This window comes from Neoarius graeffei, chromosome 14 (genome assembly GCF_027579695.1).
Source record: "Neoarius graeffei isolate fNeoGra1 chromosome 14, fNeoGra1.pri, whole genome shotgun sequence".
NCBI classification, from domain to species: domain Eukaryota; kingdom Metazoa; phylum Chordata; class Actinopteri; order Siluriformes; family Ariidae; genus Neoarius; species Neoarius graeffei.
In genome coordinates, this window is record NC_083582.1 from 42,392,944 (window position 1) to 42,419,676 (window position 26,733).

Consider the following 26,733-nt stretch of genomic DNA (forward strand, 5'->3'; position numbering starts at 1 on the left):
GAAGAGGACCAACATATTCAATGGGAGCAAAACTTAGTTTATAGCTTACTATAGCATACAATAGCTACACTATGTTAACGTATATTATACAATCTATTATCATGTACTAAATTGAAAGATTGTGTGCCATCCCATTCAGGGTATGTTCCCACCTTGTGAGTCTTGTGATCCTCTCAGACCCTGACCAGAATGAACAAATAAGCTAATGAATGACCAAATGAATGAAGGAATGAACTGTGTATTGTCACTTATCTATACTCTTTATACTACAGTTACAGTGTTAGTTGCATGCTTATAGTACCATCAAGGTAAAGCTAGAGATCATAACAGGAAAAGGAAACATTTTATATTATTATACACAGAGGACACTTTTCGATGGAATAAAACATGTATTCTATTCTCTTCTAACAGGTTCCATTCATTTGGTTTGATAGCATGCAATATTGTTAGCATATCGTTTATCCTACATGTATTACACCACTCTACCCAATGGAGAATGAGCGTTGAATATGGTTTACAATATTGCATCGTTGTCAAGACAACATGATGTGACATGTTGGAGACGTAAAACTTCCACGCTAGCGAGCAACTGTGACAATTTGTCAACAAACATAGCCTCCAGGTTTGCTTCGTTAAATACGGAAGATTTTGAGAGAATTTTGAAAGAGAAAGACATGTTGAATACCCAGAAGGAATGTGTATGTATGTATGTATATATGTATAATAATAATAATAATAATAATGGCTTTTTTTCATGGTATATTAGATATATTCCATTCAGCTAGCATGATATTGAACGAGTCGAAGACAAGTTCACTATCATGCTAGCTGAATGGAATATATCTGATACACCACTCAATGCCAGCCAATATTATTTAACTATTAAAAGCAGATTTTTTAGCCTGTTCCAAACCTGAACAGAAATATGCTGATTCCTTATAAACCCTGAGCTAAATCATTGATTTGCAGTCGAGCTGTGTTGTATTCTCTGTAACTGTACCTGTATTCTCAAAGTTGTCCCAGGAGAAATGTGCTTTGCTCACTATATAAGGATATAAAAAGATGTGTATTGTATGTATAAGGAGTTGAAAGAGCATGTGGGAATCATTTATCACTGAGGAACAAATGAAACTGTGTATTTGTAGCAGGAATGGAATTTTTCTCTAGGCTCTTTTCAGACCTCATTCTGAGTTTGTATCATGCTAACTAGTTAAGTCACAACAAATAAGTTGAATATCACCCCAGCCTCAACATCATTCATCTGAATTACGCTTTAGCTGAAGTATAAACCAAAGTGGGTATTGGGTTATTTAAGCAATATTGCACAAGCAAGAGTGTCAAAATCAAATCAAAGTCCTTCCCACGCCGCTTACAGTACCTGGTATTCCTAGGCAGTCTCCCACTCAAGTACTAACCAGGCCCAACCTGTATGGTGGTGCATCGGGCGGCGCCGATCTCCGTTTCCATAGCCCTCGGCCTCTTGCCTATTACATAGCTAGGGTTACAGTGGGGGGCTAGTCCTCTGGTAACCATGAGAGTTTGACTCCCCATGCACATCTGTATTGCAGCGTGCCTTGCCAGATGATAGTAGGTACCATTTTTATGATGGTCTTTGGTATGACCCGACCGTGAATAAAACTCACGATCTCCCAATCGAGAGGCGGACACGCTACCACTAGGCCACTAGTCGGTCAAGCAAGAGTGTGGTTATGCTGAATATCGGCTTGACTGTCATTACCTTCACCAGTTGTGTTTTTGCCTCTGTTTGTTTATTTGTTTGCTTGTTTGTTTGCATTTTCCCAATATAACTCAAAAAGTAGTGAACAGATTTTGATGAAATTTTGAGGAAAGGTGGGAAATAAACTTGACTTGACTTGACATGGGTCAAGGAACAATTGATTAGATTTTGATGCAAATCCAGATATGTATGTGGAGCCAGGAAAAATTTTTTTGTCTGTTCCAATGTAACTCAAAAAGTAGTGAACAGATTTTGATGAAATTTGGTGTACAGCTTTAGTATAATCCGAGATTCAAGTGATTTGGTTTTGATGTTGACAATATGTGGCTTGATGGGGGTATGCACTCTACCGAGTGCCCTTCTTGTTCATTCTGTAGCCAATCACAGCCATGCTGATATTCAGTATAACCATGCTATTTGCTTGTGCAATATTGTTTTTATCCTACAGTTCTATAAGCCTAAACAAGAAATGAATGTAGAGTAACTGACATTTCTGACACAAATGCTTTGTTTATTTTATTGTTTTGCTCCACTAGCGGAAATAGATTGTAAAAAAGCCGCACTCATTGATAGCCTGTTGGCTAGCTTGCCACTTGTTGGGCCCACACTGATTTGTCCTGTTAAAGGTGCAATTGGCTTTGCGTCTTCCTTGTCATCTTCATCTGACAAAATTTTAAATTTGAAGTAAAAAGTTGTATTCATGAAAAATGTATCATTTTGAGGGTGATGATGTCCATAACTCGACTTCAGTAACTGTTTCAGTTAACTGTTGCTAGAACTGGAATTTTACGTCACATGGACAAGCTTAGCTCAGTGATACACATAGCGAAACATCCCAGTGCGGTTATGTGAAATATATGCACTCTTGGAATGCTGCTCATCCAAACAGATTATTGAACTGGAATTAACTGTTGTATAATGTAACATATCTCTATACATTAGCCTAATGCCTTATGTTTGTTCTGGATTAAGAATAAAGTCTGTGAGCAGAATGTGACCCAGGTGGATTCAGTCTTCAAACAAAATCAGCCAGCATACTTACTGTATCAGCTTTCCTCTATGAGTTCACATTTCAGCCCTGCACTGAACCGTAGACTTGACCTTTGATATAAATATCTGTCCAGTAGAGCACCACACCACTCCTGATTCAGCTTGATAAATCACTCAAGAATTCTAAAGGGTTACGCACTCATCTCGACCAGGGCTATTCTCTTTTGGCCATTCACTTGTCTTTTCATACAGAATGAATTAGGTGACATTATTCATTTGTTCTGTGGTCACTCTCTGGCTCAGATTTCATGGAAGATAATGAAATACATGAATGACCTTTGGATCACATGATGGACGATGAAAAAAACTCAAATAGACGGGCTCTAATGGTTGGTTTATTGGGTCTTTACTTTGGATTAGATTTCACAGGACAATGAGAGGGGGAAAGGCCATCCATTTTAATGCATTCTGTTCAGACTTTTGCTCTGAGTTATATCACTTGCTTTTCAGAATATTCAGTTTCAGACGCTTATGTATTCACAGTCACACTGACACTGAAATTCTGTCCAAATAACAAGATTTGTCCCACAGACTAGTGGACAGAGAGAGAGAGAGAGAGAGAGAGAGAGAGCAATAGTGTAAATTTACACAAAGAAAGGATCATTTGTTTATCATGAACACGCACACACACACACTGAAAAGATTCAGAAAACAGTAGCCAAAAGAGCAGATTGTAGATTGAATTCTCAGTTAACTCGATTGTAGCTGGAAATGCAACATCTGTTTCCTTGAGATAGCATTTAGCAGAATGAAAAGCTGCACGCTTAAGTCTTTAAAAATATCAGCAGAAAGAAGTGCATTTGTGGGACACATACCATAGATGGCATCTGCACATGGACACATCTCCTCCTCCTCTCTGAGAGTCAGCCGCATTCCTCCTGCAGGATGGACAAACTTCCGTCAGGGAATTTCCAGGGCTGCGATCAGTATAGCTCTTCCCTTCAGCTATATTTTCCGAATTTGTGTTTAGGTTAGACGCCTTTGTAGCAGACAGTTATGAATTCTAAATTAGGAAGAAAATGTACTTGAAAATGTTAAATATTTTCATTTACATTTACAGCATTTGGCAGATGCCTTTATTAAATAGAACTACTTACAGAAGTTCTTTCAAGTATCCATTCTTGAGGTGTAACTCAAGAAGAAGAAGAAGAAAAAACTTTATCACATATACACTCAAGCACAGTAAAATGTCTCCTCTGCATTTAACCTGTCTGAAGCAGTGAACACACACATGCACACACAAGTGAGCAATGACCATATACACATACTCATACCAAGAGCAGTGGGCAGCTATGCTACAGTGCCTAGGGAGCAGTTGGGGGTTAGGTGCCTTGCTCAAGGGCACTTCAGCCCAACCTTCAGGCCATGGCTGCCACATGTTAACCTAACTGCATGTGTTTGAACTGTGGGGGAAACCAGAGCACCCGGAGGAAACCCACGCAGACACGGAAAGAACATGCAAACTCCACACAGAAAAGCCCTCGTCAGCCACTGGGCTTGAACTAAGAACCTTCTTGCTGTGAGGCAACAGTGCTAACCACTACACCACCATACCACCAGTGCCACTAGCTGTATCTATATTCAGATTTAAACATGAAGTGGATGATTTTAGTGTTTGTTTCATTTTATGCAAAGCAAATATAAATTATGCCAGAAACACTGGGAAAAAACACAGAGCTGTATGATCTGTGAATTCAGGCTCAGCTATAGCAGGATTTTTTTTAACCCTGTATGTGCACTTATATATTTGTCTCTACCTACCTGAAATACTTTAAAATTTATTTGCTTCTTTTCCCCCAAACTAAAAACAAATTAGTATCTGATAGCGATATTAGTTTGGCATGCTTGCAACTTGTTTTGACTAGTTTCAGTTAAATCCTTGAAACTTATCTTGACTTGCACATGTGCATTCTGTTTTTCATAAGGCTATCCTGATCAGTAATTTTCCATCACCCGTTAAAGCTACCCTATCACACTCAACCATCTCTGCTTCCTGAAATCACATCTTCCAATCGTATCACTACACCACACTCTTGAATGTGGATATATAACCAGGTTTGTCTTTTAAGAAACTGAGAAACATCTCTGAACAGCTGTGTCTGAGTCAGTGACCGTTGCTCCCGGATTGATCCGTGCGTCAGAATCTCCTAGCGGCAGAGGAGTTCTATTTCTACATAACTCATACTTTATCAATTCAACTTTATTCAGTACAGACAAATCAAACCCCATCAGTATTAAAGGCAGTTACTCAGGATGCTGTAAATGCATGGAGTGTCATCACAAGCTTCACATTTGTCCACTTGCTTGCACACACATGAAAAACCTTTGGCTTGTGCAGCTTTCTCATTTGTCCTCCATGATCCCAGTCCTGATGCATACCTTTTGTCTCAACCAGATGCCCTGTGAGGCTTTCTGGTATGCTTTCTAAAAAAGTACATGAACGGTGTATTAATAAAATACAAATAATACAAATAATTTACTAAGTTAAAACAGTGCAGTGCAGGTTTAGTTTTTGTTCTTGTTCATGTTTGGTGAAAAGATGGGTCTTTGTTTGAATATAGACCGTGAGTTCAGACTGTTCGGATTGAAAGCGGATACCGGGACAGAGAGGAGTCTTGACACATGTCTTCCTTGGATCTTAAGGAACAGGGGTGTTGAATTCAGTGGAAACATGCTTGTGGTATGGAGTGGGGTTTGAGAAGCTCCTTGAGGTAGGAGAAGACTGTTTTGCTTTTGGCTTTGTGGGCAAGTATCAGTGTTTTTAATCTGATGTGAACAGCTACATGAAGCTAGCGGAGGGATCAGAGAAACGGGCTGATCTGGAACAGAACAACAGAGCATGTTAAAATAACACAAAACAAGTAGTAAGATTACATCGGTCATGATCTTTTTTCTCATAGCAACAATTCTACTGATGTGGTGTTGGCCTGCTTCTTTGTTGGCATATTTCTAGAGAGCAATGAAGCGCCAGACTTTGTCCAATTAACTCTTGCCTTCCCAACTGAAAGGCTGCAGATGCTCTATTCCACTCAGTCGTTCTCTTTCTCAGCAGCAAGGAGTGGACAGATGTGATTAATATACTGGTGCCACTGTTCAGGCAGCAAAGCAGAACAAATCAGAAATGTCTCTCTAGGTTATGGCTAAACATGGGTACGCTTGCTACAAAGAGGAAAGAGAAGGAAAGGTAGACCTTAGGTGGGCCCCCATAATGACTCAAACCATGCATGGGAGAGGCACAGGACATTTAGCTCGGTGTGCTGATAGTGAAATGCAGAGATGAGAACACAGATATCAGTGGGTTTCAGGGTATGGAAAGCATTATGCGCTGACCTGGGCTTTAACCTTGTCCTGCTTTCACAACCTAGGGGTTCTCCAACTCTCTGTGCTTCTTTCAGAGGTCTGCTTACAGATACTGCTTGTGAAATTTCCCCTCTCACTACTTGTACACATTACAAGTAATTAATGGCATCAGCCTCCACTGGTAGTCAAAACGCACTTGTGACAGGAAGTTATTTTTCTGCTCTAAACAATGTATTTAGATCCAAAGGGAACTCTGGAACAATACGTGGAGTGCAGGAAGGGAGATAGAATGGCAGATGATTAAATATAATCACCTTTGACAATGCAAAGCTCTCTTTAATCTCTTCCTACTGAGGAGTCATATAAAATCCTTTTATTTTTAAAGTATAAGATCAATTTAGAGACTTGTACTTTTTCTTAAATGCATATATCTGAGACTAACAAACAATATAGTAAAACATACAAATATAACATAGTTATAAAATGATAACTGGATGTTGTGGTTAACTGCGTTTGTGTGTCTGTTATGGAACTTTATCTTTTCTCCTGGCCTGTTCCCTTGGGACAAATAAAGCTAAAGAGGGAAAGGAAACGATTAAATGTCAGTGGAGTGAGTGCACCCAAAGTGCCCCTTAAAGTCTGTTAATCAGTAACAGCGAAAGAGCTTAAGGAACCCCAGATGGAAACTCATAAAGCCTGCTTTCTCCTTAATTAACACTTTAATCAACATAGAAGCAATGCAGTTTAGTCGAGGGTGTTCTTGGAAATACTTCCTGAGTGCCACAAGGGTCAGCAAATGAGAATCGTGATTATTATAAAATGATGACGAGATAAATACAAAAAATACAGAATAATGAGTAAGTCTTGCTTGCTTAGCGTCTCTTCTACTGTGAGTTGTCCTGAAGCCCTGAAATCTTTCAGATCTAACAGAACAGTAAGTCACCTCCATACTACAACTCCTAACACCCTCCTGGAGTTCTCACAAGACTGTGGACAGTCCACTGAAACACACTGTTCCAAAAGCTTACAGCCCAGACTGTCACACAATGTTGGAGAAAAAGTTCTTCACACGTGCTGATTTTACATTCACTGATGGTTGATGTAAGGCCCTTCAGAGATCCCAAAGGAAAACATAGTTGCCAATGTATTACGTACGTCTAGCATACATGTACATTTGTTGGCCATTTTATAAAGTACACTATCATATGGGTGGACGAACATTGGCCCGTATTTTGCAATACACAATTAATTCCCCTCACATCATTTAGAAAGGTACCACCACTGACCGCATACATTTTCTCAGCACAGCAATGACACTAGCATGGTATTGACATGATAATATACGGGCACTGGGACGAATGTATCAGACAGCACCATCACTGAGAATTTTCAACACCTCAGTATCACTGCTGGGCTGAGAAGTAGTCCACCAACCAAAGAATACGCAGCCATCAGCAGTGCTGTGATAAAGGCAAACACACTGATAAAAGCAAACACAAAGTGGGCATGGAAAAAAGTTGAGCTACTTTTTCTAACTGGACACCGACAGAGTGGACACTAACAAGATTTTAAGTGTTTAATGATGTGTACACAATGTTAAAATATCCCAGCAGCACTGCTGTACCTGGTCAACTCATACCAGCATAGCATACACATACGTCAACCTATACGGAATGTCCGTATTTTATACGGATTTGATTCAATAAACGTAGTATACGGGCGTATAAATAAAGTTATACGGATTCTTTAAAAAAAACTTCAATATTTATTTAGAGCTATAATCAATTCCCACGATGATAAAAGAGCGCATAACATTTACAAACGTACTGTACACCACACAAAGCACAGCCAGCCAGTAAAGAGTCTTATGAAATCGCGCGTTATCTTGTGGTAGCGAGACTTCGTTCCACTTTTGATCATGCGCACACCGCATTGCGAGAATCCCGCCAACCGGGAAATCATAGACAAACATACAGTAGACGCCGCCTTCTGCGTAGAATCATACGTCATCTTCGCCACCATATTGGATGGGGCAAAGCGGAGACTAAAGATGCCTCATTCATGTGCTGCGTTTAACTGTACCAACAGGTTTGCCGTCCAAACGAGATCACATGGGATTACCTTTCACAGGTGAGACTGGAAAAATACTTTTCATTGTATTTGGTCATTATAACGTAATTTTACGAACAGATTTTTCTGACTTTGTGGCTAATATGAAGTCTCGTGCATAATAGCCGCTCGGTGAAACCTGTCTCCAAACAACGAAGTATTTCCTTCGTAACTACGCTGATAACACACTGTGTTTTTGTCAAACATTGGAGCTTTGTATTCATTCTGACTGTTTATTGTTATTAATATTGAATAAAAAGTAACTGGGATATATCATTGTTAATTATCATTCAAATTTTAGGTAAATTATTTTAATTTGCATCTTATACGGATTTTATAAGGGAAATACGGATTTTGGAGGTTGGTTATACAGGTTTGATTGACCAAAGGTTGACATGTATGCATACACTACCATGTGACTACCATGTCAATCAAGTTTTAAGACTCATTTTAGCTGATTTTGCCAAAGGGATTATTGTTTTGTCACAGGATTCACACACGTTTCATATCTAGCTTCCTTTTCCGTCATGAAATTTTAAAATAGAAGCATGTTTTTGGAGAGCAGAATACTGAGCCGCAATGTACGGTATTATATAACACATTCTACATAACCCGTACCATTGGGATCACCACCTTGTAGTGGTGGTATGGCTTGTGTGTTCCAGTGACCCCTGGAAGGACTGGGAAGGACTAGAACTATGTCGGCCGGAGTCTTAAGGCTCCTGGCAGGGACACCCATGCTGAACAGGTCGAAGGGTAGGGACCAGAGAAAGAGTGATCCCCTAGTCCTCCAGGTTGGGGGTTGGGAAGAGGTATGGATAACCCACTCCTGTAAAAAACAAACAAACAAACAAACAAACAAACATATTACAGACACCAGAAGCAGAGAGGCCTTATGTGCCACTCAGCGCACAGAAGACAGGTAACAGGTAACATTTTACATAACAGCAGCAAACAATGAGTGTAGACAAAGTCTATATCTAGTGGTTTGAATGGTATATGCTTAAAATGAACAAGCATTTGCTCTAATCATTTGAATTTTTTTTTAATAGTAACTAGTGCTTTTGATTTGGGGGACATTAGTACACCTTGTTCACGTTTGTTGTAAATGACTTTAATGCACACTGATACAGAAAGAGACAGAGGTACAGCGAGGAAGGACTTTTCCTCCCCATGGTGCGGTGCAGAAATAAAAAGCCACAAGTAGAGGAAGTGTTTATCAAAGTACAGCAATGGTCCATAAACTCAAGAGAGTGAGGGACCATGGATTCCCACGGAGTGTTCCATCTGCACTGATGGTATGCTGCTTTTAAACAACATTACAGTGCTTTAAAGGAACAGTCCACCGTACTTCCATAATGAAATATGCTCTTATCTGAATTGAGATGAGCTGCTCTGTACCTCTCCGAGCTTTGCGCGACCTCCCAGTTAGTCAGACGCAGTCAGACGCGCTGTCACTCCTGTTAGCAATGTAGCTAGGCTCAGTATGGCCAATGGTATTTTTTGGGGCTGTAGTTAGATGCGACCAAACTCTTCCGCGTTTTTCCTGTTTACATAGGTTTATATGACCAGTGATATGAAACAAGTTCAGTTACACAAATTGAAACATGGCGATTTTCTATGCTATGGAAAGTCCGCACTATAATGACAGGCGTACTAACACCTTCTGCACGCTTCGACAGCGCATTGATATCTGAGCTCTGTATCAATGCACTGCCGAAGCGCGCAGAAGGTGTTAGTACGCCTGTCGTTATAGTGCGGACTTTCCATAGCATAGAAAATCGCTACGTTTCAATTTGTGTAACTGAACTTGTTTCATATCACTGGTCATATAAACCTATGTAAACAGGAAAAACGCGGAAGAGTTTGGTCGCATCTAACTACAGCCCCAAAAAATACCATTGGCCATACTGAGCCTAGCTACATTGCTAACAGGAGTGACAGCGTGTCTGACTGCGTCTGACTGACTGGGAGGTCGCGCAAAGCTCGGAGAGGTACGGAGCAGCTCGTCTCAATTCAGATAAGAGCATATTTCATTATGGAAGTACGGTGGACTGTTCCTTTAAGACCTTTAAGCCCTCATTAGCCTGTGAAGTAAAATACTAAAGCAGCTGATATGTCTATAATGAGGCTTAATATGAGATGATTCCATGGAGAGAAACCAGCATGATCACCATGCACTATGTTTAAATCCAACACCAGGCTTTATTTCTTCTTCTTTTGGCTGCTCCCGATTAGGGGTCGCCACAGCGGATCTTTCGTCTCCATTGCTCCCTGTCTTCCACATCCTTCTCTACCACACCTGCCACTTTCATGTCCTCTCTTACCACATCCATGTATCTCCTCTTTGGCCTTCCTCATTTTCGTGTGCCTAGCAGCTCCATCCTCAACATTCTCCTTCCAACATGCTCTGCATCTCTTCTCAGGATGTGCCCATACCATCTCAGTCTCATCTCTCTTAGCTTCATTCCCAAGCTCTCCACATGTGTTGTTCCTCTGATGTGCTCGTTCCTTATCCTGTCCAACCTTATCACTCCCATCGCAAACCTTAACATCCTCAACTCCGCCACCTCCAACTTTGCCTCCTGTGTTTTCGTCAACACCAGGCTTTATTTAAATGAAAGAAAAAAATCTATAGCCATGTAAAAGGAAAAGAGGTCTAGCTGTACAAGGTATGGACTCTATCTGAGAACGACACAGAACTCGGCACACAGCCCCTTGTATGCTTTTCACAGCAATAAATCTAATTATATAAGACGCTGCTGTTTAACAGGGTACACTTAAACAAAGACAACACAAGCTGTGACCCTGCCACTTGAACTTCCTGTCTGTCCTCCAGACCTCTTGACAGAATGAATAATGGAGGTATGGTGTATGTTGTACCATGCCTCATTAGAGGAACAAGATCCCGGTCAGTTGATTTTCACACGTTTGACAAGCTGTACTCAAAGCTGAACCTGTATATTTGCTCCACAAAACATGTAGGAACTCCTGCAAGCATAGGAACAGAGCATCTCTGACCAATAGTTTCATTGGGTTTTAGTCTTTGGCATGACATGAGAGGTGTGAGCAGTCTGTGTGAGTCATGGCGCCTGTGCCTATGAAGAAAGCTGGCAAATATATTCCAACTGTGTAGACAGCGCTAAGTTAGTACTGGTAGTTATCTGCTCCTCATCCTTTTATCTTCATCATCACCTCAGCTTCAGTCGTATGGGTCTGTAAAGGAGATCCCAGCTATTTTAATGTGCATAGTTTCTGCAATAAATGTCATATCTACCCGTTAAGCTTCGTGTCTATTTTTACTGACAAGCACAAGTTTTCCCTCCAGCCTTGTGCTGGACATTTTCCTTTATCACAGCACTGAGGCAGGCAGCAGAGTCAGGCCATGGAGTGGGAGCTGGCACTGTCCAGTGCGGCTCTGTGCCAGGAATTATTCACTCTTGTTAAATTGAGTGTGGTCATGTAGGCATTAGACCAAGTAATAATTTTACTTTTGTGTCTGTAATGTTTTCGTACTTGCCAGAAGAATGACTAACGAACAGACCTAATTAGACTAATATACAATGCGAATTTATTTTAAGAAAATGAGAAACTGAAAATAATGGTCAGCATTTCACTGAATGGTCATATTTTGGATTTGTATTCTCTTTAGAACAACACTAAAGTAACTGAAGGTTGCCCTAACACTTGTGAACTTTTCCCAGATGCCATAAATAAAGTCGACCCACAGCATACAATCTGCAGGTTACCTACAGCAGCCTGTTGGCCTGCACTCTCTTCAAAGCCCTACAGTGGTCACTGAGGACCAGGGAACAGGAAGTGGAGCTGGCAGGGCTTCAGAAGAGCACAGTAACCAGCTCTACTCTCCTCAGCTTTATGGAGGCCAGCGGCACATGGCTTGCTCCTCCTGATGACTTGACCATGCCATTTGGAGGGATGTTTCTCTCGATCAGATAATGGCTTCAGAAAACAAATGAAATAGTTTTCAGCACTAACGTATGAGGCACTGCAGCTCAGGGAATGAAGTACAAAGAGCATGCAATCTCTTGTGAATTATAAACACAGCTCATTCATCAGTGAAGCGCAGTAAAGAAGGAAAACAAGAAGAAACAGAAGCAGGCTGTATTCCCCTGGGCCAAAGACTCACAGCAGGTGAGGAGTGCTGCTGATGTTATTATCTAAACAGAGCAGACAGGAAATCTGTAGCTTGTCTGCACTGCGTAAATGACATACATAAGAAGGAAGCTCTGACTTGTAATGTTTATTGTTTACTTAATCGGTATGTTGGAGAGCTAGGATGTTATAATATTATGTCAAGTTAAGAAGAGGCCAAATTCAATTCATCAAGTGAATGATAATATTGGTAATAATACCGAAACTGATAATGGACTGACTATGACTCCGGATAAAGTGGCCTTAAATACAACATGCCCTTAGCTCAGTGGTTAAAAAAAAACAACCCTGCCCTTAAATGCAAATTACGTTCTTTATGTAAAGGCTCCTCTGCTCATTCCTGCCTTTTAATCCTTTAGTTTTTAACTTACGTGCAGGAAATCCAAAAGCCCCATTCCCTTTGTGTGGTCTGATTACAATGCACAGCCAAAGCGCATTAGCTTTACTGTTTTTGGCATGTATAAAGCACCAGTACAACCACAAAGAGGAAGCTGCATTGTACATGTCCTAGATGGATTTTACTTCCAGTCCAACTATAATGAAATACGGTCCACTCTTAGTACATTTAGAACCCTTGAGAGTTCTCTGATTGGCGATCGAAGGTAAAACTCTCCAACAGTGTTTCCCTATCAGAAAAAGTAGCAAATAGTACTTTGTTTTGGAAGCCAGCAACCTTTAATTATCTATCAAAACCACGGATGAGCACTTTCTTTTCTAAGAGGGCATATCCAGTATGTTCAATGACAGGAAGATATAAGGCACAGCTGGAGGACACATTTATGCTTTGAGCTGGAAATGGCTTCCATTAAAATATTAGAGAGAGAGAGAATGCCTTTATTGTTACTGCACAAACGTATAACGAAATTTAGCTCATCATAGAAGAGCAAAGCCGCTGCGTACGTGTGCGCCGCCACTCTTGGGCACTTCAGCCCAAGGCTGTCCCATGTTAACCTAACTGCATGTCTTTGGACTGTGGGGGAAACCAGAGCACCCAGAGGAAACCCATGCAGACACGGGGAGAACATGGAAACTCCTCACAGAAAGGCCCCCGTCGGCCGCTGGGCTCGAACACAGAACCTTCTTGCTGTGAGGCGATAGTGCTAACCACTACACCACCGTGCCGCCCCTCAGTGATGTGTTATATTAAAGTAATTGCTGCTTTGTATACAGTATGCAAGATAAAATCCATATTTTCCTCAGTGCCAAATATTGCAAGAGAAGTGATCGTGAATACTGTATTTATTTATCATTTATTCCATCAGGGAGTGATATTACTGACTATTGTGTGACTACTGCAGAAAAATATGTTGACCTTTTAAAAATCAAGTCAAGTCAAGTCAACTTTATTGTCAAATATGCTATACATGCTCGACATACAGCACAGATGAAATTTCAGTCCTCTCTGACCCACGGTTCAAACAGGCAATGCAATAAATAAAAATAGAATAGCTGAAATATACAATATAAACAGTATGAACACTAGATAAGAAATAGACATAGACTAAACACTCACAGGTATATATATATATATATATATATATATATATATATATATATATATATATATATATATAATTGGAGCAAAGGGACATGAAATAAACAGTCAAGGGCACTTGAGGTATAGTAGGTAAACATGAAATAATCAGTATAAAAAATAAACTAAAATGTGCTTTGACTTGAATGGACACGCCTTAAAAGGTTATTAAATGTTTCATAACAGCAGATATGGTGTCAAATTATTCATGAAACTAGAATTTATAATGTAAATGTCAATCCACTGTATTACATCATGTAACTGATATGTGCGAATAGCTGGCTGCAAAGCTTGCTTGTGCAACACTTCATCTGCAGTAGTAGAACCGGTGTGAATTTTTTTTTCTCTCAGAGGATGAGTAACATCTTGATAGTTTATCTAAATAGAGGAAATGAATAGAGATTGGTGGTGGTAGTGTGTGTGTTAAATAAGTCATTAATCATCATAGGCTTGAAAACAGACATTCACACTTTAAATGGTCACAATGTTAGTGTACAATTTGTCAGAGTTGACATGATATAATTTGGCATGAGTGTAATGTGTGTGTGTGTGTGTGTGTGTGTGTGTGTGTGTGTGTGTGTGTGTGTGTGTGTGTGTGTGTGTTTGCTGAAGAAAAGAGAGAAACCACTCTTGGTGTATCATTTGTCTCATAACCCTGCACTTGCTAACCCACATCCTTCCTGTAGCGCACCACACAAATACTTTTTTCTGCATAAGGTGACAGGTGTGGTTCAGTAGTGCTCTCTACAAGACACAGCAGACTGCTTGCAAGCCTTGAGCGACAATAAATCATATTTCTTTCTTTCACAAAATAGGGGACAGGACCTAGTCATGAGAAACTCCACATAACTGAATATAATATCACTGAACAAGGGAAATTTACTTAATGTTACACAGTAACACTCTACTACTTATCTAATCTATCTATCTATCTGGGGAAACTGTGACCTAATGATTACAGAAGCAGCTTTAGACCGAAAGGTCACTGGTTCGATTCCCTGGACCTGCAGGAATGGCTGAAGTGCCCTTGAGCAAGGCTCCGAACCCCCAAGCTGTTCTGGGTATGTTCTATGTCTCTCTGGATAAGAGCATCTGCTAAATGCTTGTACTGTGACATCTACTGCTTATCTACAGTCTTGTTACCTAAACTACAATCAGCTCCAGAATTACTGGTACCCTTGATAAAGATGGGTTTTAATAAAACAGTTATGAACATCTTCTGGTTATTTAATTTAATTTTAATTAATTTTAGCTTAACCTTGATTTAAGTCAATTTAAGTCAAAAGAAAATAAAAGCCCCCTTTCAAAAACAGATTCTCCAAAAAAGCCTTCAACAATAATTAATCATATTTAATTATCTGCCAAAAGATTAGAGGACAGGACATAACCTTGACAAACTCAAAGGTGAAGAGAGACTGCCAAAGGAGATGAATATAATCCCTGGTGAAAAATAAATGTGCTAAGTGTACTAAAATTTAGCATACTTTTGTGTACTTGAAGCCACACTGATCATCAATATACTTCAAGTGTGTTTATGATTAGTTAACTTGAGGCATGCTATTTTGGAACAACTAATTTTGTACTAAATATATTTTAATTGTAATTAAATTGTAGAAAAGTGCAACTTGAAGTGTATTTAGTGTACTTTTATGTACTAAATTACACATAACTTTCACTTAAAGTATATTTTAGTATAATATATTTCTATAAAGTGTAATATAGTATAATTATTTTAAAGTGTGTTAAAAGTGTTAGCGTGAAAGCGTGATGCTAGTATACTTTTTATATATTTACAAAAAGTACAATTTGTGTAAGTACATTTTCAATATACTATTGAAAATATGAATATACTTTAAATACAGTAAAGTACATTTATTTTTCACCAGGGATATGATAGAGATGGAAATGATTCTATACATTAATCCAGGGAAACATGGAATTTATGGGTTAAATATACTAGAGGGGGGCATGGTGGTGTAGTGGTTAGTGCTGTCGCCTCACAGCAAGAAGGTCCGGGTTCGAGCCCCGTGGCCGGCGAGGGCCTTTCTGTGTGGAGTTTGCATGTTCTCCCCGTGTCCGCGTGGGTTTCCTCCGGGTGCTCCGGTTTCCCCCACAGTCCAAAGACATGCAGGTTAGGTTAACTGGTGACTCTAAATTGACCGTAGGTGTGAATGTGAGTGTGAATGGTTGTCTGTGTCTATGTGTCAGCCCTGTGATGACCTGGCGACTTGTCCAGGGTGTACCCCGCCTTTCACCCGTAGTCAGCTGGGATAGGCTCCAGCTTGCCTGCGACCCTGTAGAACAGGATAAGCGGCTACAGATTATGGATGGATGGATGGATGGATGGATGGATGGATGGATGGAAGTTAAAATACGAGCTTCTTATAGGATCTGGGTTTTGTTATATGGTTGTAACCACAAAGCTCACTACTGCCAGAGCCACTACTGCCACCTGTTGATCAAGACAAGGAAAATAGGTTAATGGGAAAAGTACATAATGGAGTGTAGTATGAAAGAAAAGTTTTACATTTCAAGTATGCAACAAATTGATTAAAAAAAGAAAAAAGAAACCTTGTGTCTTGAATGTTTTACAGCAAGTGGACCTTGTTTGTGTTCAGCAATCCAGTGTTTTTTTTAATCAAATACCATAAAAATACTGTTTTTAAAATTCCTTAAACAAATGGTTTATTTCAAATAAAACAAAACATAATTAATACTTTACATATACTTACAGCAGCTTGTAATTGTTTAAAATATCTCAAAATCATACATTTTCCATTGAGGCATAAGAAAAGCTATGAACATAATATATGCACAATTAGTATATTAAGCAGATTTAAAAGTTTTCAGTACATTTTGACTTTTTGTCTTTTGACAAGTCAAAGCCATCTAACAGTTACAGTTTATAACTACCTACAGATGTTTATATTGCTTCATCACCCCCCACATCCAACTATGTTTTTCAGTAAACACTACTCAGGTTTTTTTTTCTTTTCTGGTTTTAGACTTTTTCCCAGCTGGGCAGTGGCAGTTCATCAGGTTAAAGGATATGGGGCATGGATTTTTACCTGGGCATAATTATGTATAAAGGACATAAGAAATGCCATCTAAATCACTGCAGGGCGTCAAAAATGTGAAAATCATCACATTATTCAAGTTTTTTTATACATGAGCTAGGTGGTCACGTGACCCGTGACGTCACAAAAACTTTCCAAGGAGCCAGCGCTTGGGAATCTAATGTAAACAGGTTACCGAAATGGACACCATCGACAGTGACATTCCCGATGTTTCACAGAGATGTGAAGTTAGACCCTATCAATTCGAACCGATAGCTGGAAATTCACATGAACATAGATCTTGTCTTTACTCTGACGGGTCAGATGATTCTGAGAGTGAGAGTTCATTCAATCCCCATGAAACTGAAAGCGGTCGGCTCGATAACACTTCCTGGTAAGTTAAAAACAATTCTGCTCAAAGGCTAATGATCTGTTGAAAGAAGTATTATTTTTGTATCATACATTGAAAGTTCATTATAGATCTAGCTAAAGTCCGTTGCAAGCTAGTTTTTTTTTTTGCTGATATTTTTCGAGATTGACTGAGATACAATGCTTCCAGAGTCCGAGATGAAAACACTCAAAATGGCGAAACGAGTCAGAATTATGATAATCAATAACTGATACACCCAAAATTATAATACTAATCCTTACCTCGGCTTTCAGTCGCTTAGCGCAGAGGTCTTCAACAGGGGGGTCGCGAAATCGCACCGGATCACTCATATCAACAAAAATATTCCTGCCCTGTCCCCTGGCCTCCATGCAGGGATGCAAACAGCGCGCCTTTCGGCGGATGCCGCCTTTTTCACGGCTGAATCGCGCAGATCCGATTTTTAAAAAAAAAATAGCGATATTAATTCATGAAACATGAAGTATAAGGATGAGAAAAAAACAGTTTAAATCGGGAAGCTGCGCACATTTGTGCAGCCTGGCGCAAATGTGCGCAGCTTCCCGATTTAAACTGTTTTTTTCCCTCATCCTTATACTTCCTGTTTCATGTTTCATGAATTAATATCGCTCAGTACCTGAGTATTAATGTTGAAAGAATCCTCAGTGAAATGGTCCGAACACAGTTTGTGGGAAACAGTAGGTGCAAAGTTTTTTCAACAGGTGTTCTGTAAAGTTGTCCTACCTCTTGGATTTGTCCTACCAAGCCTACTGCGCATGCGCGAAGCCTACTGCGCATGCGCAGGTGAGCCCACACTTTCCTCAGCTTCGGGTCCTTGGGGAATGCAAAAAAAACTTACTCCAGGGCATTTCTCATTGGAATTATTGCAACCATATGCAGCACAATACACCATGATGTCCAATGTACTTTAAAGACTATAAAAACAATTTTCTTGTCATCCACTTCTCCATTCATCTACCCGCTTGTGCTGTGCCCGAAAGTTTTTATGACGTATGATCACGTGACAGCGGCTCTTCCGGTTGCAAAAAATGCATATCGGAAGTTGAGCAGAAATGCCATATAATCATCACGAATATAACGATTTTGCTGAATTTAATAGATGATTTTGTATTTGTTGATGCAATTAATTCATATTTTTAATGGAAAGAAACTGATATAGCGTGCTTTTATGTTTCATGTCCCATATCCTTGGCTCTGTGTTACTGATCAGAGGGTTGGGGGTTGAGCCCCAGCACCACTGAGCTGCTCCTGTTGGGCCCTTGGGCAAGGCCCTTAAACCTAGTGAACCCACATAGAAGTAGCAACACCCAAAAAGCTAGTACACAGGGACACAACTGTGTTTAAAAAAAAATCGAAATGAGAGCCTTAATTTTTTTATTACAAGTTTACAATCCAATCTGTTTATGAGCTTTTTGGTGCTGAGTCATGAGTTGTTGAGTTACTAGTGCTGTGTGAGGTAGCAGAGGGGGCAGGAGCAGAGCTATGGGTGATTACTGCAGTTTGCACCCTCTGACCCTGCTTGAACTGCTGATAGGAAAGCACAGAGACTTTATCAACCTACAGTGCATGGGAGTCTGTTGATCCCCTCCCATTCTGTTACACTGTGATATAGGTCAGAACCATGGCTCATATACCTTTTTTTTGTTTCTACTTTTTCCTTCTTGGGTATGGTGCTATCAAAAGCTAATAATGTTATTGTACTAACAGACTCTACACCAATCTGGAAATATCCACTACACAACCAGCAACACTTTCTTCAGTTAAAAAAAATTGAGATCTGACCTAATTGCACTTACAGAAGAAAAAAAACTTTCCGGAGATGGAAATAGTTCTAGCTTTCTAATACTGTTTTACCTGATACATATTCTGAAGTGGAAACCTTAATTTTCAGGGTTCTACAGACAGTTTTAGAGGTTCCACCAGAGGAACTCTACACCGTAAAACATTTCAGCCTTGTTTAGTTATGTCCGACCGACTAGTGGCCTAGTGGTAGCGTGTCCGCCTCTCGATCGGGAGATCGTGGGTTCTATTCACGGTCGGGTCATACCAAAGACCATCATAAAAATGGTACCTACTGCCATCTGGCAAGGCACGCTGCAATACAGATGTGCATGGGGAGTTAAACTCTCGTGGTTACCAGAGGACTAGCCCCCCACTGTAACCCTAGCTATGTAATAGGCGAGAGGCCGAGGGCTATGGAAACGGAGATCGGCGCCGCCCGATGCGCCACATACAGGTTGGGCCTGGTTAGTACTTGAGTGGGAGACTGCCTAGGAATACCAGGTACTGTACGGCATGGGAAGGACTTTAACTTAACTTTAACTTAGTTATGTCCACTTACTTTTGCTCTTTAACTCAATGAGCTCTGAAAAGTGTTTTAATTTGAACTAATCTGTGCAAGTTTTCAAAGGTCAGACTTGAATTACTCAGTTGTCTTGACTAATTGAGACCTTTTCTGAGTTGAAACAAAGATAATCATCAAATTGAGTTAACTTGGGTTTTCAAGGTAGCAGGTGAACTTGCATTTCCAAGTTAAACCAATTTGAAATGTTTTACAGTGTAATGTGCTCAATGGAGCATTTTTATTTCTAAGAGTACACCATGTCTTTCACTGTATTGCATCTGCTCATGAATTGCTTTATCTCACTCGAGTTGTCTTTCAGTTGTAACTTGATCAGGTCTCTTGTCCCAATGATGTTACAAAATACATAGTTATACATGTTCCCAGTGTTGAAATTATTTGAACAAGCTGTTGGTGTGTGGTGTTTATTGTATTGAGTATTAAGATAGACTTGTGGGGCGGCACGGTGGTGTAGTGGTTAGCGCTGTCACCTCACAGTAAGAAGGTTCTGGGTTCGAGCCCAGTGGCCAGCGAGGGCCTTTCTGTGTGGAGTTTGCATGTTCTCCCCGTGTCCGTGTGGGTTTCCTCCGGGTGCTCCGGTTTCCCCCACAGTCCAAAGACATGCAGGTTAGGTTAATTGGTGGCTCTAAATTGACCGTAGGTGTGAATGGTTGTCTGTGTCTATGTGTCAGCCCTGTGATGACCTGGCGACTTGTCCAGGGTGTACCCTGCCTTTCGCCCGTAGTCAGCTGGGATAGGCTCCAGCTTGCCTGCGACCCTGTAGAACAGGATGAAGTGGCTAGAGATAATGAGATGAGATGAGTTATACATGTTCCCAGTGTTGAAATTATTTGAGCAAGCTGTTGGTGTGTGGTGTTTATTGTATTAAGTATTAAGATAGATTTGTGGGGCGGCACGGTGGTGTAGTGGTTAGCACTGTCGCCTCACAGGAAGAAGGTTCTGGGTTCGAGCTCAGTGGCTGATGAGGGCCTTTCTGTGTGGAGTTTGCATGCTCTCCCCGTGTCCGCGTGGGTTTCCTCCGGGTGCTCCGGTTTCCCCCAAAGGCATGCAGATTAGACTAATTGGTGGCTCTAAATTGACCGTAGGTATGAATGTGAATGGTTGTCTCTGTGTCAGCCCTGTGATGACCTGGCGACTTGTCCAGGGTGTACCCTGCCTCTCGCTCATAGTCAGCTGGGATAGGCTCCAGCTTGCCTGTGACCCTGTAGGACAGGATAAGCGGCTATAGATTATGGATGGATGGATAGATTTGTGTATGGGTTGTTTTACAATCAGGGTACAAAGTTTGTGTCACAGGGGTCCAAAATTCAAATTGATTCAAACTGGTTCTTGTACCAGTTTTTAAGTGAAGGACAAGTTAAAGAACAGATTTCAGGTAATTTTTTGACATATGTGTATGGTAGTTTTGTGTAATCTGCTATAAGATAAAGAAGATTAAGTGGAGCTTTAAACAGGGCTGGGAGAAACAAATGAAGTGATTCTCGGAGAGGACTTTTTTTTTTGACAATTCAGAATCCACTACTTCCATAGTGCTTTTAAATATAAGGCTGTAAGCTTTGTGTTAGTTGTCTCTAATATTTATGTCCCAATATCTTGACCACATTTTAGGATGAAAATAATCATTTTAGATATGTTATTTTATATTGAAAAATTAGCTGTCTCAGAGAGGACATTTTTTTGACACAATTACATACTAATTTGATCAAAATAGTCTGAAAACTTACTGGCATTCAACATTAAAACTTAACTATGTTTCCAATGATATGGAACCAAATATTTGTTTTATGGTATAAAGAATGATTTAAGTGCATCCTTTTTGGAGCTACCTGTGGTCAAAAAAGCACTTTTTCTAAATGACACGAGTAATTTTGCTAAATATGACATATATTGCCATACATTCACCAAATATAACGTTATCACCAATTTTTTTTTTTGCATGGTAAATAGAGCTATCACAGGGCTACAATAAACAACCAAGCTTATTTAGTCAAGCCTTTTGATATTGAAGATGTGTTAAATGTGATTTTTAGCTTGCGTACCCTGATTGTAAAGCAACCCGTATATTAAGAAATAAAGAGCGACAGTTTTTTTTTTCTTACTGGTTTGTACTCCACAGCTTCCTGACCCTGGTCCTGGGGTACCCCCTGCTCTCTCACATTTAATTATTCCCTGCTCTAAAACACCCAGTGTAACTCAGGAAGGTCTGTAGATGAGCTGATTAATTTGAATCAGGAAGAAAATGTGCAGGAGGACAAGGGGGTAACTGACTACATCATGACAGCCTTATCGTCTCCCTACTTCTTTGCTATTTTCCTAAATGCACTTTCTTTTACACTGCCTTATGACTGTTTATCCTGTCATTGGGTGTTTTCAGGCAGTTCAGTATGCAACTGCAGTGATGATGTAAAGCAGCAGCTTCTTATATGGGCTAATTAATCAAAATGTTTTCAAAATGTCTTGAGGTTTGTTTCGGATTTTCCTAGAAAATCTTAAACATCTTAAATTAACAGGCTCGTTCCTTTTAATTTATCAGCCACACTGGCTGGGTTCCAGGTTATGCCCCTTATAATGACGCAATTGCAGCACAGTGACGTCATTAACTCGGATACCGCCTGAACAGCACATTTTCTAAACAGTGCATGGAATTAACACTGGATTAATGGATTGAACGTGGGCTACTTCAGAGTTTAGGATGCTGTCAAGATGGATAACAGGCTAACAAGCTGCTCTTTGGGCAAGATCTAATTTGTTTAAAAAAAAATTCTTCTCTCATGTGGCTTGGAGTCAATGACTGCAGGCTTTTATTGATCTTTACTGATCACAATGCTTTCAGTTTATGAGAAACAACTGCTTATGGACCTGTGGCACAAACTGATACCAGTGGCAGAAGATATTGGAGGTGAAGCACTGTACAGGTATGATTACACACACCAGGGTTTTGGTTATTCAGGAGCATGTTGTCTTGTGTGATTAATTAGTGCACCCCTCTCTTAGGATGTTTACGACGTTTCCCAAAACCAAGACATATTTCAGTCACCTGGACCTCAGTCACGGTTCTGAACATTTGCGTTCTCTTGGGAAGAAGGTCGTGGAGGCCATAGCAGAGGGCACGATGCACATAAGCACTCCACTTTTTACCACCAGTCTGGGCTACCTCAGCAGATATCATGCCTATCAGCTGAGAATACATCCGACCAACTTCAAGGTTCAGCTCAGATCTTTCATGTTTACTTTGTGCACGTGGATCAGTCATAAATCACAACACATGTTCTCCAATAGCACCTTCTGGCTCTCTGTTTAGCTTTAGTTCATTTTGGAATTGCCCACTGAAACTGAATGAAACTTCTTTCCACAGCTGTTTAATCACTGTATGCTGGTGACTTTAGCTTGTCATTTGGGGGATGAGTTCTCTGCTGATGAACATGCAGCAACCGACAAGTATCTCTCAGCTTATGCAGCAGTGCTGGCTGAGAAGTTCAGATAAGGAGGTTTTCTCCAAAGTATCCATCATCATCATCATCATCATCATACGTGTCTCACCAAGTCTTACCAAGATTCTAATTGGAGACCGAGGTTTATCAGTCAGCTTTGTTTTTTCTTTATTATTCATATTGATGTAAATAGGATTGTTAAATTAAATAAAATGTAATGTCATCAAAATGGTCGTTTTTTATATTTCATAAGTCAATAGAATAATAGGCGGCTCTTACCTGGAGGGTGAGAAATGCGTCCCTACATCCATCCTTATAGAACCGACAAATTTAAGTCAGTGGTCCAAACCTGTGTGAATTTGAAAGGAGGTTTACTAAAACCCACGACTTTGAATTGGCTTTGAAAACTTTGTCTCCCTCTAGCGGTAGAAGAGGCAAAAGGTTGGGCTGCTAATATCCAAATTGAATCACTATACACACCAATATCTATACTACTACCATGCTTATCTCATCTCATCTCATTATCTCTAGCCGCTTTATCCTTCTACAGGGTCGCAGGCAAGCTGGAGCCTATCCCAGCTGACTATGGGCGAAAGGCGGGGTACACCCTGGACAAGTCGCCAGGTCATCACAGGGCTGACACATAGACACAGACAACCATTCACACTCACATTCACACCTACGGTCAATTTAGAGTCACCAGTTAACCTAACCTGCATGTCTTTGGACTGTGGGGGAAACCGGAGCACCCGGAGGAAACCCACGCGGACACGGGGAGAACATGCAAACTCCACACAGAAAGGCCCTCGCCGGCCCCGGGGCTCGAACCTGGACCTTCTTGCTGTGAGGCGACAGCGCTAACCACTACACCACCGTGCCGCCCCATTTTTTTAAGTATGTTTATATATATATATATATATGGAAAAAATGCAACACAGTACACAAAGTGAAATGCCTGCTTCAAAAGCCCAGGCATTAATACAAAGAACAGCATCCGACATCTCCATCCATCCATTATCTATAGCCGCTTATCCTGTTCTACAGGGTCGCAGGCAAGCTGGAGCCTATCTCAGCTGACTATGGGCGAGAGGCGGGGTACACCCTGGACAAGTCGCCAGGTCATCGCAGGGCTGACACAGAGACAAACAACCATTCACACTCACAGTTAATTTAGAGCCACCAATTAATCTAACATGCATGTCTTTGGACTGTAGGGGAAACCAGAGCACCTAGAGGAAACCCACGCCGACACAGGGAGAACATGTAAACTCCACACAGAAAGGCTCTCGCCGGCCACTGGGCTCAAACCCAGGACCTTCTTGCTGTGAAGCGACAGTGCTAACCACTACACCACCATGCTGCCCAGCCTACATTTCAAAAAAGGGAAAATTCAGTTAATTCCAGGCTATTATATTTATAAATAACAGTGTTGGTAGTCATTGGGTTTAGTAGGCTGCAGCTTAACAATTAACAATAAGCTTAAGAATAAAGTGCCAGATAAGACAACGTGTGCAAGAATTGTCCATTAATACTTAATCAGAAAGTGCAAATTTAGTAGAAGAGCAGTTCTATGTGCAAGTGTTGCAATAGTAAAGACTGACTGAAACCAGCAGCGGCAGAAGTGATTGAACAGTAACAGTAATAACAATGCATTAATATATGCATGTCCAGTGGTGCTTGAAAGTTTGTGAACCCTTTAGAATTTTCTATATTTCTGCATAAATATGACCTAAAACATCATCAGATTTTCACACAAGTCCTAAAAGTAGATAAAGAGAACCCAGTTAAACAAATGAGACAAAAGTATTATACTTGGTCATTTATTTATTGAGGGAAATGATCCATTATTACATATCTGTGAGTGGCAAAAGTATGTGAACCTCTCGGGTTAGCAGTTAATTTGAAGGTGAAATTAGAGTCAGGTGTTTTCAATCAGTGGGATGACAATCAGTTGTGAGTGGGCACCCTGTTTTATTTAAAGAACAGGGATCTATCAAAGTCTGATCTTCACAACACATGTTTGTGGAAGTGTATCATGGCACGAACAAAGGAGATTTCTGAGGACCTCAGAAAAAGCGTTGTTGATGCTCATCAGGCTGGAAAAGGTTACAAAACCATCTCTAAAGAGTTTGGAGTCCACCAGTCCACAGTCAGGCAGATTGTGTACAAATGGAGGAAATTCAAGACCATTGTTACCTTCCCCAGGAGTGGCCGACCAACAAAGATCACTCCAAGAACAAGGCGTGTAATAGTCGGCGAGGTCACAAAGGACCCCAGGGTAACTTCTAAGCAACTGAAGGCCTCTCTCACATTGGCTAATGTTAATGTTCATGAGTCCACCAGCAGGAGGACACTGAACAACAATGGTGTGCATGGCAGGGTTGCAAGGAGAAAGCCACTGCTCTCCAAAAAGAACATTGCTGTTCGTCTGCAGTTTGCTAAAGATCACGTGGACAAGCCAGAAGGCTATTGGAAAAATGTTTTGTGGATGGATGAGACCAAAATAGAACTTTTTGTTTTCAGTGAGAAGCGTTATGTTTGGAGAAAGGAGAAGACTGCGTTCCAGCATAAGAACCTTATCCCATCTGTGAAACATGGTGGTGGTAGTATCATGGTTTGGGCCTGTTTTGCTGCATCTGGGCCAGGACGGCTTGCCATCATTGATGGAACAATGAATTCTGAATTATACCAGCGAATTCTAAAGGAAAATGTCGGGATATTTGTCCATGAACTGAATCTCAAGAGATGGTGAGCCATACAGCAAGACAACGACCCTAAGCACACAAGTCGTTCTACCAAAGAATGGTTAAAGAAGAATAAAGTTAATGTTTTGGAATGGCCAAGTCAAAGTCCTGACCTTAATCCAATCGAAATGTTGTGGAAGGACCTGAAGCGAGCAGTTCATGTGAGAAAACCCACCAACATCCCAGAGTTGAAGCTGTTCTGTCCGGAGGAATGGGCTAAAATTCCTCCAAGCCAGTGTGCAGGACTGATCAACAGTTACCGGAAACATTTAGTTGCAGTTATTGCTGCACAAGGGGGTCACACCAGATACTGAAAGCAAAGGTTCACATACTTTTGCCACTCACAGATATGTAATATTGGATCATTTTTCCTCAATAAATAAATGACCAAGTATAATATTTTTGTCTAATTTGTTTAACTGGGTTCTCTTTATCTACTTTTAGGACTTGTGTGAAAATCTGATGATGTTTTAGGTTATATTTATGCAGAAATATAGGAAATTCTAAAGGTTTCACAAACTTTCAAGTACCACTGGACATTAATCAGAATGAGGAGTTCAGATTTAACAGAGTGGTAATAAATAGCCTGTGGAAACATTATAGCTGTTTTAAATAAAAAAAGAACCAAGAGTCTGTGGTACCTGTTACACCTACTCGGGAGATGATAAAAGCACTGAGCCTGTTTCTGTTATGATCTACAAAGTTGATCTCAGACATTCCTCCATGCAGAACATTTTAAACTGCTTTACATGCTTAAGTTTGCACATGGAATCATCTCTGTAATTCAGGCAAAAGATTTTAATATGATTGAAACTCAGAGTGTGAAATGG

The 26,733-nt window shown here is 40.4% G+C and overlaps 1 protein-coding gene across 1 annotated transcript; it reads left to right on the plus strand.

Moving 5' to 3' along the window:
• The first annotated feature begins 22,551 nt into the window (after positions 1–22,551).
• Positions 22,552–23,212, plus strand: hbae4 (hemoglobin alpha embryonic-4). Its single transcript, XM_060938935.1, has 3 exons — positions 22,552–22,643; positions 22,723–22,933; positions 23,084–23,212. The coding sequence occupies exons 1-3, from the start codon at positions 22,552–22,554 to the stop codon at positions 23,210–23,212; spliced, it is 432 nt and encodes a 143-aa protein (XP_060794918.1).
• Positions 23,213–26,733: the final 3,521 nt, after the last annotated feature.